Source organism: Cavia porcellus, unplaced genomic scaffold (genome assembly GCF_034190915.1).
Source record: "Cavia porcellus strain 051 isolate PalLab524CR breed Dunkin Hartley unplaced genomic scaffold, mCavPor4.1 scaffold_32, whole genome shotgun sequence".
In the NCBI taxonomy this organism is placed as follows: Eukaryota; Metazoa; Chordata; class Mammalia; order Rodentia; family Caviidae; genus Cavia; species Cavia porcellus.
The window spans coordinates 19,716,556-19,731,679 of NW_026947515.1; the positions used below are offsets into that span (position 1 = coordinate 19,716,556).

A 15,124-nucleotide genomic window follows, 5' to 3' on the forward strand; every position below is an offset into this window, starting at 1 on the left:
CAGCCGCTCACTCAGCGTGCCCTGGTGTGCCTTCTGGGAAACAGGCAGGTTGGAGTCCAGAGCGTGTCCTCAAGATCTTCTCTTCCCCCATCCCTTCTCAGAACTGTCAGGGCTGTCACACTTGGCAGTGGGGACACTGTGCTGCCTCCAGCAGACATCAGAGCAAGGTGAGTGCTGGCGTTTTTAACTTTCCCTCTACCTTGGCATTGCACATGGGCTTGAGCCTTCTTACTGACTTTTCTTGTCATTTTGAACAACTAATGCTGTTTCTTTGCAGTGGCCACTGTTAGGATTCTGATGGCATTTATCACACTTCCTGTTAGTGCTGGATTCAAAGATACACTCGCATCTGTACACTTGAGCCTCATAGTGCAGCTCTACCTCCCACATCACCACCACTGCAGAGGTCAGAGAACTGGGGACGCTGCGTAACACAGCCACCAAGGGTGGCGCTGGGCTCCCCACCCCCCCTTCCTCTGCTTTATCCTGAAACTAGGAAAAGTTGCACCTCCAACTGTCTCTCTGGACTCTGTCTTTCTGGGGACGTCAGTTGGTCTCCACCAATCTTCTAAATGGGCTGGGAAGGGGGTTACCCCTGCTCATGAAGTCAGATTCTTGCCCCCTCCCCCCTCCTGGCCATACAGAGCGGAGTCGGGTGCTCTCCCCTGGTCTGCCCTGGCCAGCCACGACCTAGTAGGCAAGTACTTTTCAATGAACCAAGCTCGGTCCCCTCACAGCACCTCTGGAAAGATTAGTGGGAGAAGCTAGATCAGAAGCTCACACTCCCACCTCTACATAGTAGGCCCTTCTTAGGGGAGAGCAGGGAGAAAAGGGCCTTAGAATCACACAAGCCAGAGGTTCCTAGACCACCCCCCATCCATGCTGACCTATCTTGGGGTCCTATGGACTCAAGGGCCAGGGCACACCGCCGCCCACACAGGCCACCCCTGGGAAGCCTGAGAACATAAGCTACCAGCCTTTGATCCTCGCTTACTCATCCCAGGCACTCTGAACTTGAGTCCCTCCTCCTCCCCATCGCATCCATAAACTCCCTGCGAGTGCTACTCCCTCCACCTAAGCTTCAGATCTGTCAGGATACGGGCTTAGCCAGCGCTTCCCCAGCCACTTCTCTAAGGTTAGGAGGATTTATGCTTATGCAGAAACTTACCCTGTAAAGTCAAGGTAGATGCAAAACAACTCTGCCCCAGGAGTAGAAGAGACCTTTCGGCCCACTGTTTCAAGTATTTAAAAAAAATTTTTTTTTTCTGTAATCAAACTTACGACCTTCCTCTTGCCAGGCAGGCCCTTGTGCCGCTGAGCTGTATCCCTGGCCCTTAGGTGCTGTGCCTCTGAGCTACATCCCCAGGCTAACCCCCTCATTTAACAATAGGAAAAGACGTCCCCAAAAGTAAAAGAACATGGTAGGGACAAAGTCGGGACCAGACATCAGATCTGCCAGCTTCCAACCCCCAGCATCTCTCTTACAGCTCCACAGATGCTCACCATGATAGCCAGTGGCTCTCTGATCTGGCTCATAATTTACTAATTTTAATCAACTGCCTGTGGCATTTGCGTGCACACTCGGTTATTACCTGGGCTTTGAGTAATCCGCCAAGTTGCTGCCCAAGAACCGTACCCAGTGAAGCTTGGGAAATGCTAACTTCCTGTTGGGCTACGCGAACTGTGTGTCTCTCACACAGCTTAGCAATAAGACAGCAAACGCCAGGAGAGGCGACGGGCAGCCCCCTTCTCTGCCCCCCACCCTACCTGGCTCCCTATTTGCAGGTGTGCACGTCATAGATGCGGATGCACTCCTGGCAGCTGACGTAGCAGCACCAGTGGAAGATGCAGTGGCACTTCTCCTTCCGCTTCTCCGTCCTCGTGTTGTGGCCACGGCCACAGCAGAGCAAATCACAGCCGTCGATGCCGTGCGAGGTGACATTGCAAGTCCGATCCCTGGTGCCAAAGGACCCTGTCTCTGGGTTGGGCTCACAAAAGTTGGGGGAGTTCTCATAGTAGACCAAGTCCCTCTCAGTGGGCGGCTTGAAGAGTGCATACTTGGCCCGCAGAGTCTCCACCCAGCCGCGGGACTCACGGTGCTTCTCCACCACCATCTCCGAGGCACTGTCATACTTGTCTTTGAGGAAGTCCCCGATGGCACGGAAGTCAGGCTGGGCCCACCAGCAGGTCTTCACCTCACAGCTTCCCGACAGTCCGTGGCACTTACACTTGAGGTGCATGTGGTCCAAGATAGTCTGGAGAAGAGAAACAGCAGCTGACCCCAGACTGACCCTGCCGCGAGAACCTCACTCCCCTCACCCCTGCAGCCTTCTCTATTCTTATTCCGTGCCAAGAAGAGAATGGAGGAGACTGAGGCACGGATCTAAAAACGCATTTCTCTGGGTGACACCCCAAGCATTGACAGACCTCACATTTATTCCTCTACATATTAGGCCCTTCCTAGGGGAGAACAGAGGAAAAAGAGCCTTAGAATCACACAAACCAGAGGTTCCTAGACCACCCTCCATCCATGTTGACCTATCTTGGGGTAAAGAAATGGGTTATTCCCATTTAACATATGGGAACACTGAGGCTGGGAGTTTAAGTGCCTCACCTGAGGTCAGACAACCACAGAAAGCAGTAGAAGCTGAACTCAAAGTGAAGTCCCAGGACTGCACAGCCCAACACCTACACAGCCAGCCAAGTTGCACAGAATGGGCTGGGGTTACTTGCACCCAAGAAGGTCACACCCCAGACAGACTCATTCTTGACAGAGACCAGGAACTTCCCAAAGAGGAAGCAACTGTGGGTATAAGTGGGAGCCAAGCTGGGTCAAGGGAAAACAGAGCCCCAGGACACACAGGCCTCCTGGAGCAGCACAGACCCAGGCCAGGGACGGGGGCCCAGGATGGAGTCCCACAGGTTGGGGCAAAGGCGCCAAGGCTCACCGTGCGGCCTGCCTCGTTGTTGTGTTTGTTCATGGCTGAGCGAGCATCTGGTCGGTTCTCTCGGGCATCAGCAAACTCCCGGGACACGAGCACCCCGAAGTCAGCATCCTCGCTGCAGCCCCCCCACTTCCAGCCTTCACCAGGTGGTCCCTTATGATGTGAGTCACAGCCACAGATGGTAGAGGTGCCCTCGGCACAGGAGCGGGTGACTGCAAAGGCCACGCCAGCGGAAGCAATGGCATGCACAAAGGCCGACTCACGCGTGGCTGTGGGGAGGGAAGAGGGGAGGCAGTACTGAGTCTAGGTTGGGGGATGCCCCAACCCTGCCGCCACTTCTCCGGGCAGGAGGGGGAAGGAAAGAGAAAGAGTTTAAGGGCTCAACACCGAAGGACAATGGAGGGCAGGTGGTCCAGAGCCATCAGTATGCCCACTTTATGGACGAGCAAACTGAGGCCCAGGTCTGCTAACTGATTTGCCTAGGGCCCCAAACACCACCATAGCATAAAGGGGTGCCTCTTAGATATGACTGCTCTGGCAAATTGCTGAAGCAATAAAGAAGCCACACTCTGTCCTGGTTTGTGGTCTCTGCTTAATACATGGGGTCACTGAGGATGTTCTCCATCCTCCCAAACTCCAGAGGCCCCAGAACAGTCCTGAGCCTCCACTCCTAAGACAGCTTGTAGCCTGTGTGGAGGAAGGTCTGGGAATCCATAGCCTTCACCTAAACAACCCATCCCCACTTGGATGGCAGGTTTTCCTTTTGAGTCTCCCTCATTCTTTCTATAAAATGGGTACAGCTTTCCCGACCAAGGAAGTAGGGGCTGGGACCTCTGCCTTTTCCTTTGTGTATTCTGCCCCTACGTCAAAGCCAAAGTTTTGGACTGAAGAAGCCCAAAGGTGGGGACAGGGCAGTCCCTGTGGTCCTGCCACAGGGTTTAGCAAGAAAAGCGAGGATACTCAGGGACGTCCCTCCCTCAGAGCGACAGCCGCCTTAGAAAGCTGGGTAAGGACCAAATGCCTTGCTTCTCTATCTTAACCTCATTTCGCAGATGTGGCCATGAAGGTTTTGCAGGCACAGCCCTCCGGATCTGCTGTGCAGCCCTCTCCAAACACACAAACGAGCCCCAGGCCGAGGCGCCGCGGTGTCAGGCCTGCCGCCTCCGGTGCGGGACCCGGGGCGCTCCCGCAGGCCTGCCGCGGCCGGCTCGCACCCGGCGGCCGGGGCGCGTCGGATCCTGCGCGGCGCAGCCAGCGCGGGCCGGGCGGAGCGGAGCGGGGCAGGGCGCGCGGGTCGCGGCGTCCTCGGGCCCGGCCCCTCCCGGCCCGGCGCCCCCTGGGGGCGGGCGGAGCCCCTCGCTCCCGGCGGCCTCTGGCGGCGGCGCCCGGCCCGGCCCGGCCCGCCCGGTCGGCCTGCCGCGCTGTTCCCAGCCGGGCCGCGGGGGCGGGGCGGGATTAGCCTGGGAGCGGCGCTGCCGGCCCCGCTGTGCCGTCCCCGGCCGTCGGGGCCCGCTGCGCCGCTCAATCCGCCTTTGTTCGCGCGGTGTCACACCGCATTACCCGCATAATGCGGCCGCCGGGCCGGCCGCCACCGCGTAGCAACAGGCGGCTCCCGCGGCCGCGCCGCGCCGAGTGGCCCGAGGGCGTGTGAAGGGGCGGCGGGCGGGCCGGGCGCGGCGGGGGACGGCGCTCGCGGCTCGGCTGCGCCCTTCCGGCCACCGACCCGGCGTCCCCGGCCCGCGCCCAGCCCGGCCGTCGGCGCAGGCCGGCCGCGGGAAGACGCGCGCTCCGCCGGGTGCTCGCGGGTGCTCGCGGCGCAGAGCGCGGCCCGGGCTCCCACCGCGCCGGGGACTCGCGCCTGCCTGGAGCCCGGCGCCAACGCGCTGCAGGGCGGGACGGGCGCCTTCGGGACCCCGCAGACTCCCAGCGTCTCTGACTTACGCTCTTCTCCCCTACTTAATTCTGCTCTCTTGCAATTTAGGGACAAAAGCAAGCACCAGGACCCACAAGGGTGATTTAAGACATTAAACACTTAAACGCGATCAGAGATCCGACTCTCACTGGCTAAGTCCGGAGCGGAAAGAGCAATCCGGTGAGGCTGGCTTCTTTGGAGCGCGCCAAGACCCGGGGCTGTTGATAAAGCACTACCTGGCCCGAGGTGGGGCACCGGAAGGCGAGGAGACTGATAGGCCGGCGAGATGGGGTTTGAAAAGCAAGCCGCAGCCACTTGGCCCCAATTAGAGGCCAAACCTTTTATGTAAACAAGGAATAATTAGCTTTGGTAATAGAAGCGTAAACAGAATCATCATCCATTGATTTGCTAATTGCCCTCCGGTCCCATGACAATAGCCAGCATTTTGCTGTAGGTCGGACAGACCCTGTGCACCACAGGACAGGTAAAGGGACGTTGCACTCTGACATGGGGGCAGTCTGCTCTCCCCACCCCCAGACTCTCACCCTGCCCTTCAACTGGGGGGCAGGGAGGCGATCTCAGCCCCCCTTACTTTTTTTTCTGGCTATAAGTGCAAGCTCTATCGATTAATTCTCTTTTCTAAGAGGAGGAAATACTACACTGGGTGGTTTGGTCGGCAAAATTCCAGTAAAGGCCAGCCTGGCTAGTCATGAAATTCCTGGACATTGCAAGTCCCCAAATAGTTGCTCATTTTCAGCCCAGAACCCAGGAACCCCAAACCCCTTTCTTGGGAGCAGTTGCCTGATCTCCCTATCTCAACTCACCCTCAGGGCTTCTAAATTCAAAGTCAAATCATGTTATTTTCATCCACTTGAGGCATAGCGAGTTATACTTCCAGATTGTAAGACTCCTGGGAAGTTACCCAGAGGCCAGTGTGCCCACTAGAGTTTGTGGATTTATCCAGTTTGCAAGGCACAGAGACCAACAAAAACTCTCAAAAAGGGACTTGAGGGCAAAACAATGATACTGGCACCAGGCAGCTTCCTCAGCTCTAGAGGACTTTCCAGAATGGAGGAGGGGCAGGACAGGGACACCCCAACCCACCCCAAGGTGGTATTTGCATAGCAGTTAGCACAGATTGGGGAAATGTTGCAAATGTCCACATCAAAGTCTGGGTCCCCGCTGTGTGAGCCAGGAAGGAAAGCTATGAGCTCCCTGGTGCCTGCTCTCAAATCTTCCCAGCCTGTGTCGTCTCAGAGCTGACTGGCTGGTTTGTCCAGAGTAGAGACTGACACACTTTCCATGGAGGCCACTGATGACCATCATCATCAATTTTATCAACTCCACTCTGCAGAGGTAGGGCATAGGCCCTGACACTGTTTCCCCTGCTGTCTCTTCCCCATCTCCCACTTTCTCAGAGGCATACCTTTGTCTAGGACTGGCCCAAAGATGGCCAGGCTGTCGTCTATGGTAGTGCAGTTCCAGCGACGGCCCCGGAACTGGTGCTGGCACTCCTGGATGCCCAGCTTCACACCCTCAGCCACACTTGGCATGATCTCGATATAATTTCGGCAGAAGCGCAGTTGCTTGGGGACCAGGCCTGGGATGGAGCCACAGAGCAGGGGCTGTGAGCCCAGAGATGTGTACTGCTGGCCCAGGGCCAGGGACCTGTGGACAGACAGAGAGAGAGGACTTTGTAGGCACAAAGCACATGCCCCAGCATGGGCATCACTTCTTCATGCACCCTCTAGAGTAAGTGGAGGAATGGAGAACGTATTGGTCTAAACCCTAAACCTCGAAAAGCCCAGTCAGTGCCTGCACCAGCATGCTGCCTTTGCCAGGCAATGATGTGAGCACACCCAACTTACATGGGGACAGGGACCATCAGAACCTCTCATGAGAGCCCTCGGGGCAATGCAGTGCCATGAAAAGAACCCTGGACCATAAACACAATATAAAGCAGATCACTGCCTTTCAAGTCCCTGATGGCACTGAAGGGACGGAGATGGGAGGTCCAGGGAGTTCACGATTCAAGGGGCCTTGTAGAGACTGCAGTGATTTATAGGAATCCAAACCTAAAGGGAGGAAGTTGGTTTGACCTCCACCCCATCTCAGAAAAAACAAAGAGGGCCAGGGCTATGGCACAGTGGCACAGTGCCTGCCTGGCAAGTGCAAGGTCCTGAGTTCAATTCACAGTACCAAGAAAGAAGAAAAGAGAGAGAGAACTTTCCATGGAGGCCACTGATGAGAAAGAGAAAGAGAAAGAGAAAGAGAAAGAAAGAAAGAAAGAAAGAAAGAAAGAAAGAAAAGAAAAAGAAATCCCAGCGGAGAGTTACATGTGTATGTGTGCACACTATATGCACATGCGTGTGGACACGTGCACACCACAATGAAAACACCCCTCAGCTTACTTGCTAGGCAGCTGCCTGCTCAACCCATAGCTTCCTGGTGCCTTCCCTGGGAATCAATGGCACCAAGATCTCGGCACACCGGGGCCTCTATGGAAGTCTTTACAATTCCCTAGAAGTTTCTATTTTATGAATTTTATTTTTGTTGTGCTGGAGGTTGAACCCATGGCCTTGATCGTGCCAGGCAAGCACCCTGGAAGTTTCTAGAGTACCACCATTCTTCTCACCGAGATTGGAGCTCAACTATGTTTCAAGACAAGTTTAGCTCAAGGTCATGAGAAAGACCCTAGCTGTCACTCTCCCCACCCAACACAATGTGACTTTGGTCAAGCCATCCCATTCTTCTGCCCATTTTTCAATCAATAGAGTCCACAGAAGGAAAGGTCTTGTGGAGGGAATGGGGGAGTTGAATATATTAGAAAACCAAAGTAGTGTGGGAACTATTAGTTTTCCATTCCCTCCCCAGCACAGGAAGAGCAGAAATGACGTTTTGTGGGAGAAACCAAGAAAATGACATGTGAGTCTCAGTGGGGTTCACAGTCGATAGCAATCAGTGCTGCAATGGGAGCAGAATGCCCTGGAGTTCATGGGACCCATCCCTCTCCTCCTGTGTCCAGCACTGACCAAAGCTTTGGTCTAGCACTGGCCTAAGTCAAGTTCCCCATGCAGAGTATCAAGGAGAGTCCTGGAAAGAGGGTCCAGGATCCTTCTCCCATACTTTGGCTTGCTCCTGACTAACTCATGGAGGCTCCTAGGGATGGAGCTCTCTGGGTAGTGCCCAACCACCTGGGCTGCCTCTGTGTTCAGCTGCCAGGAGCAGAAGCAGACCCTGGTTTTTCTATATGTTTATTTATTTTGAGAGGAGGGCTTGGGGAACCAGACCTGGGAGTTTGGATGGTGACATTTGTGAAACATTTCCAGAACTCAAGCACTGAGCCCCCTTTTAAAAACTGATTGAGTGATTGATTGGAGAGAGGTCTTGCTTTGAGATTCAGGCTGGCCTTGAACTCACTATGTAGTCCAGGCTGGCCTCGAACTCATGGTGATCTTCCTGCCTCAGTCTCCCAAATGCTGGGATTACAGACATGCACCACCAGGTCTGAGCAGTGAGCCCATTTAAAAAGCAAGAAGAGCGGCCCAAAGTTCTGGCTTGTCACTGTTATCACTGGCAATGGCTAATTGCTGACTTCTTCTGTGCTCAGCTGAGCCCTTTCTTTGACTTGGCTTCCATTTGAGCCTCATTAACAACCTGGCACATAGTGGGGTCTTTAAGGGAAGGTGAAAGGTTTTGGGTTTTTTTTTGTTTTTTTTTTTTTTTTTTGTACCCGGATTGAACTCACAACCAAGCACTTACGACTGCTGAGCTAAATCCCCAGCCCCAGAAAGGTTTGTTTTTGCAGATAGTTTAGCCAGCGGAGATCACAGAGCTACCAAGTCTCTCATGGAGACCTAGCCTCCTGACTTGCTCCCTGTCTTGTGAGTAGTGCCCATCTGGGTCCCAAGCAAGTGGGTAAGTCTTCAGGCCTGCGTGGGAGAGACCCAGTGAGTCCAAAGGACAGCATTGCTTGATGGGGCCCTGCAGGAAAGAACAGGTTAATGTGATATCAAAATACTTATCATTTACTGGGCACAGTTCTGGCTGCTGTCACCTTGTTTAATCCTCACAGCAGGTCACCACATTACCAGCTCACACTGTCACCACTGTCTCATTTCACAGACAAGGACACAGGGAACTAGCGCCCTGCCTGGGTCTGCAGGTTTGTGTAGTGCCAGAGTTGAGCCTGCTTCCTGGTTCCGGCTGCCCCTCCCATGTTCTTCCCTGTGCTAGGGATCAAATCCCACTTCATGCTCCTGAGCCTGTCCTGACACCTGCCTCTCCCCTCTGCCCGCCCTGCAGCCACTAGACACAGAAACTGGGAGTGTGGACAGCTCAGCATGACACCATCCAGTAACTCACGGTTCTGAGTTAGTTCCTCTCTTTGCCTCAAGCCCTGTCTCATTCCTCCCACCCAGGCAATTGGGCACCCAGGAGCACCAAGGAGCCAGGAGGCCCAGCTCACATCCAGGTCACCGATCTAAACAATTTCCTTAACCTCTCCATCCTCAGTTTCTTCATCTGCAAAACAGACATGATGGAAAGAGGAAATGGAATAACTCCAGATGCCTGGCACATGGGAAGCCCTCAAGAAATGGTGGTTGGGCCGGGGATTTAGTTCAGCGGCATAAGCGCCTGCCTGGCAAGCGTGAGGTTATGAGTTCGATCCCCTAACCGTGTGGTTAGGGGCTGTCTCCAGCACTCTGTCCCCTGCTTTGGCTGCCAACCTCATTCCTCTCATCCTTGCATTTCGGATGTGGCAGAAGGCATTAGGATTTTCAAAGTCCCTTCCTATCCAACACTGAGAAGGATGCCTTGGCTCAGAGCAAAGACCTCTGCCCTGGCAGCTCAGTCCTAACGGGGCTGACAAACAAAGACATTTGTGATCTGGCAGCATGTAACCCAAAGGGAAGGGCAGAAGGACATTTCCAGTATGCTCCATTCAGAGGTTTCAGCTCAGATCTGGACATCCTGCTGGCAATTAGCAAGGGTCTCTGGGGTGGAGGTTTAGCTCCAAGGGCTGGTGTTGATGCTAATGAGGCTGTGGCCGAGGGACTGATTTCTGCAGGATAACTGCTTCCCACAATGTGCCCTGCCACCCTTGACCTGAGCTCCTGCTCACACACTGCCATGTCTGACATTCCACAATCACAGACACAGAAATTTCACTATTGCTTGTCCAGATTATTAAAGCATACATTTCCCTGGGGGAGACAACATAGGGAGTCTCATTCTCCTCCTTTCTTTCTACCAAAGTGTTAGTGGCTTTGATTACATTTGCCTTGCAACCTGTCTGCCTCACACTTCTGAGCCTTTGCCAAAGCTGAGCCCTCCCTTAGGAGTGGCTTTCTAGCCCCAGCAAACATCTTACCGTTCTTCACAAACCCCGATGGGCGCCCAGCCTGAAATAGCCTCCCCTCCCTCTGGATGCTCCTGCACCTTGTTCAGACCACCTCATCACAAAGTGCTCAAGCAGTTTGCTTCCAATGCCTCTGGCTGGGTGAGTGTAGGTACCCAAGGATGGGGGTATGTCTCCTCCTCCTCCCTCAATCCTTTCCCCCGACACACACACACACACACACACACACACACACACACACACACACGTACCAGCACCCTTGGCCTTCCACAGAGCCAGGAGCATGATAGGTACTTGCTCAAGCCCAGGGCAAAGAATAATGGAATGCCCCTTGTAAAGTGCCAGCCTGATATCCCCACTCCCCAGCTCCAGGCATCCGGAGGTTCCACCTACACACAGGACAAGACTTCTTGGTTCCGCTGAGGAAGTTCCTACATTTAGGATCTCAGATGATGGCCAGGCTCCCAAAGGAGGTAGGGACCTGCCTGGCACTGGCAGCTGATGAGGAGGAGGGCAGAGACTCCTGCCAGGCCTTCCCAGTTTGGCCAGGGGCTATTTATACTCAGTCCCTGCCCCTGACTTGCCAAAGGGCTCTGTTTCCCCATGGGGATGGTTCATCCTCCGCCCCAGCCACCCACTGCACAGCTGGGCTAGAACAGACACAGGCAGCCAGAAAGATGGGCAGCAGGTGCCAGCAAGTCACTGGCTGCTGGTGGAGACCTGCCTGCTGGTGGAGACCCTCGCAGGGTGAAATTATCTATCTATCTATCCATTCGTCTATCTATCTGGGTGTTACTATGTAGCTCGGCTGAAACTCAAGCTGATCTTCCTGCCTCAGCCTCTCAAGTGCTGGGATTACAGGTGTGCACCACCACACCCACCTAAACAAAAATTTTAAATTAACAGCTCAGATCAACCCTAGCTCTGAATCAGCCCTACACTGTCACTGTGATTCCTATCATGACCCATTAGATTTGAATCCCTGTGCCCAAACCTGTGTTGGGTTTGGTTTTACCTTAGAACTTCCCCACATAAGAACTTACAGATTGGAGGGGCCTCAGAAATGTTCTAGATATTTCTTGTTACTCACTTTTTTTCCCAAATGCATCCTCACACAACCTCCATCTTCTCTCTATATATATAAAACAGAGAAGCTTGTTTCTCAAAAAAGTTAAAGAAAATTAACATAGAACCCAGAATTCCATTCTAGGTAGGTATCCAAAAGATCCAAAAGTGGGAGCCCCAACAGATACTTGTCCCCAACATTCGTGGCAGATGAATGACACTGTGGTACCCAAATATGATGGAGTACCATTCAGTCATGGAAAGGGAAGAATTTCTAACATATCATAGACAAATCTTGGCAACATTACACAGGCACAAAAGGGTAAATACTATGTAACTGAACTTACAAAATATCCAGAGACAAAAAAAATATCCAGAGACAGGAGTAGATTAGAGGTTGCTAGGGGTGGGGGATATGGGGTATAGTTTTGTTTGGGATGATGGAAAATTCTGGAAATAGATAGTGTGATGCTTGCCCGAGACTGGAATGTATTACATGCCACTGAATTGTACATTTAAAAATGACTACAATGGAAGAAAGGTATCTCCCTGGATCCCCATCCCTCAACTTTCCTCTTCTTGTCTAGTCTAATTCCTTTTTCCTTCTCATGGGAAAGCTGGAGCTCAGAGACACTGTCATTTTCCAGCTTGCACAGCTGGCTGGGGGCTGCAGGAGCAGAACCTAGGGCTTGCAACTGCCACCAGGGCTCCCTGCACCATGGCACCTCACTTGAGGAGATGTCACTATCCTGTAACTCCCTTGGGAGTGATAAGCGTACATTCTCAGACACGTATCCAGGTCAGAGCACAAGGGGATGGAATTTATGCACCCAGAATCCCCATAAAGCAGGAGGGAGACTCCAGGGCCACAGGCCAGTGATAGGGTCAGCTCAAGGGCCAAGTTTACCCCAGGTATTCTTTTCTTAGAATCACAGGCTTCCTGTCTCCCCTTTTCCCAGGGGGAAGCCTAACTGTCCCTGCCAGGTAGGGCACTATAAGATTCTGATTCAAAGACATAGTGTCTTTTAAAATGCCTGTCATGGGTGCTTGTAAGGAAAGGGAAGAGTTGGCAACTCCTGTGGTCACCGTCTCTTCCTCCTGGGGTGTTTCAATGAGCTCCACAATGGCCCAGAGCTGGTGCTCTATGTGCTGATTCCTGCACAGTTCTAAGCAGAGTTCTAACCTCCTCCTGGGTCCAAAGGAACTCCATCCTGGCCTAGAGCAAGACGGAAACTTCCAGAGAGAAGGAAAGGCTAGAGAAATGGCCAGGAAATGAAGAACCAAGCACTGGCCTTGGAACTCAACGCAAACTCCTTTCCACTTAGAAACAAGAGGCAGAGGTCTCAGAGCTGGTGGGTATCATACATGAGGAGAACCCAGCAAATGCAGGCACATGTGCCCAGTTCAGTGGGGGATGGGCTGGGCCTGCTGGGCCATGCTTCTCCTGCAGCTCTTGAGGAGCTGCTCCCCATGTGAGAACAATTTAAGACCCACAAACTGCCGTCTTTCCTCGCCTGTCCCCTGGCCAGCTCTGGAACACGCAGGATCCTGGTGTGTGCTGAGCAGAGATCTGCTTCCTTCCCAATCTACTGGTGCAGAGCCAAAGGGGCTCACATGCTGCTGTGGTCTGGTGGCTTTTGGAGGGTTTCTAGATCCCCCGAAGGCTGCCTCTCCTCCAAAAAGTAGATATGTTGCCAGTCAAATAATCCCAGCATTCTGGGAAGCTGAGCAGAATGCTGCAAGTTTGAGCCCAGCCTGAGCAACTTAGTGACTTGGCAAGATCCTTTCTCAAAGTAAAGCTAGGAATGCATTTCAGTATAAATGCCCTGGGTTCAATCCTCGACAACAAACGAATAGACAGAAGTGAAAGGGACTGCGGACCCCTCCTCCCGCTTATCACTGGCTCATTCACTCCGCAGGCATGGTGGCTGTTGGCTCTTCCTTGTCTTTGGTGGGGACAAGGAGAGCAGGGAAGAGTGCGGGTGAGAGGGAGTCAGTTGAGAACAATGGCAGGAGCTACTGAATCTACAGGGCACTTCTTCCCGCTCAGTTCAGCCATGAGACTAGAGAGAGCGTCAGGAAGACAACCACCGCACAGCAAATGGAGCACCTGGCCTTAGCGAGTGGGTTAAAGCCGCTCCTTGGCAAACACATTCATTCACGCCTAATCACTCAACACACATGGAGGGGACAGCTCTGAACTTGGCAGAGCTTCAGATGCTGGGCAACGTGGAGGTGAATGAGGTAGCAACAACCATGAGGGTCCAGGCCAGGAGACAACCATCAAGATCAGAGCAACAAGCTCGTGGCAAGACCACTCCAGCAGGGGTGAGTGGGACCCCACTATCAGGAACAGGAGGAGCAGTATGGCTTGCGAAGGTGGCCGGGGTTCCCTCGGGCGCCCCCAGCAGGGGAATAGCCTCACAGTAGGAAGCAGGAAAGGGCAGAGTCTGGACCTTGGGGCCACAACGCGGGGAAGGTAAAGGCTAAAAAGATCTGGGTGCTTTATTCTGCAACTTGGCAGCCACTGAAGCTTCCAGGGCTGGACTTTGGATCTGAGATCTGTCAGTCGTGTACAAAATAAGACAAGGGGTAGGCGCCAAAGGCTGGGAAAGTGGCTGGGAAGTTGGTGTGGCATTTGGTGCTAGGGAGGCTCTGAGGCTTGCCTGAGCACTGCAATTACACAAGACCCAGATGTCCCTGGCCCACGGTAAGCCAGCTATGAAGCCTGGCTGGGTACTGCCTCCTAGGTTAATACCTAGGTCTGTGGCAGGGGACGGGCCCTCTGGCATCTCAGCACAGTGGCTTTAGAAGCAGAGAGAAAGCCATGAATAAGGATCAGGGAAATAAGAGGAAGAAGGAAAGCGAAAGGAAGGTTTTGAGCGAGGGTGACCAGGAAAATGGAGATGGTGAACCCTGAGACTGAATGTAAGAGACGCAGCAGCTCTGGGAACAAAGATGCCTTTGGCAGGGCACCTCCCGGCACCCACACCAGACAGCTGGAAGGTGTCAGGCTGGAGCGCAACAGGAAGAGGGGGGCTACACATTCAGATCTGGGAATCTTGGTCTTGAACGATGCTTTAGGCCTGGCCTCCCCTGCAGACACAGAGACTAGGCCAGCTGAAGACTCATGGGCCACGGCCAGAAGGCCTCCAAGATGGGGGCGGGCAGGCTGGTCGGCCTCAGGGGGCTAAACCTCACCACAAGGGGTAGAACCTGGAGCAGGAGGTAGGAAAACCTCCCAGCAGCCTACTAGCAGCAGGGTGGTTGAGGTTGGCTTCACTTTCCCGGCATTTCTGGAGAGGGCCCATCGAGGTAGATGGCCAGGATGCTTGGGCAGAAACACCACATCCTTCCCTTTCTCTGCTCTGTCCCTCTCATGCTTTGCTCCTTACTGGCCCAGAGTTCTGGGCTTCCCAAGCCCTCCCTTCTTCATCCTGATTACCACTATGAGCTGCTAAGGTAGCTGATCTCTGTAATCTGGGGACCAGGTTCACACTCTGACTCTAAGTCTGCTGCAGCTAAAGTCTGGCCCATGGGATTGTGTCCAGTCCTTCTTGGGCCTGTTGCACTGCACTGTATCACCAACATCATCAGGAGCCCGGCAGGGGCAAGAAAGCAGGACCTCGGGGAGAATCTGAGGGAAAGAGGGCATTCCAGGTCATGGTCCACATGAGGGGTGAAAACCTTACATCCAAGAAGAAAACCAAGTAGGATGTAGTGCGGTAGACCTATCACCTCAGCACTCAGGAGGCCGAGGCAGGAGGACTGCCACGAGTTTGAGGCCAGCCTAGGCTCACAGTGAGTTCAACTCCAGCCTGAACTACATTGCAAGACCCT

At 53.7% G+C, this 15,124-nt stretch overlaps 1 protein-coding gene across 1 annotated transcript in view; it reads right to left on the reverse strand.

Moving 5' to 3' along the window:
* Nucleotides 1-15,124, reverse strand: part of Wnt3 (Wnt family member 3) — a 44,611-nt gene that overhangs the window by 4,110 nt on the left and 25,377 nt on the right. Inside the window, exons 2-4 of the mRNA XM_003465907.5 lie at nt 6,284-6,525; nt 2,949-3,214; nt 1,768-2,255 (exon numbers count right to left, since the gene is read on the reverse strand). Coding sequence (XP_003465955.1) covers nt 1,776-2,255; nt 2,949-3,214; nt 6,284-6,525 — 988 coding nt within the window. The 3' untranslated portion in view covers nt 1,768-1,775. The remainder of the gene's footprint in view (nt 1-1,767; nt 2,256-2,948; nt 3,215-6,283; nt 6,526-15,124) is intronic.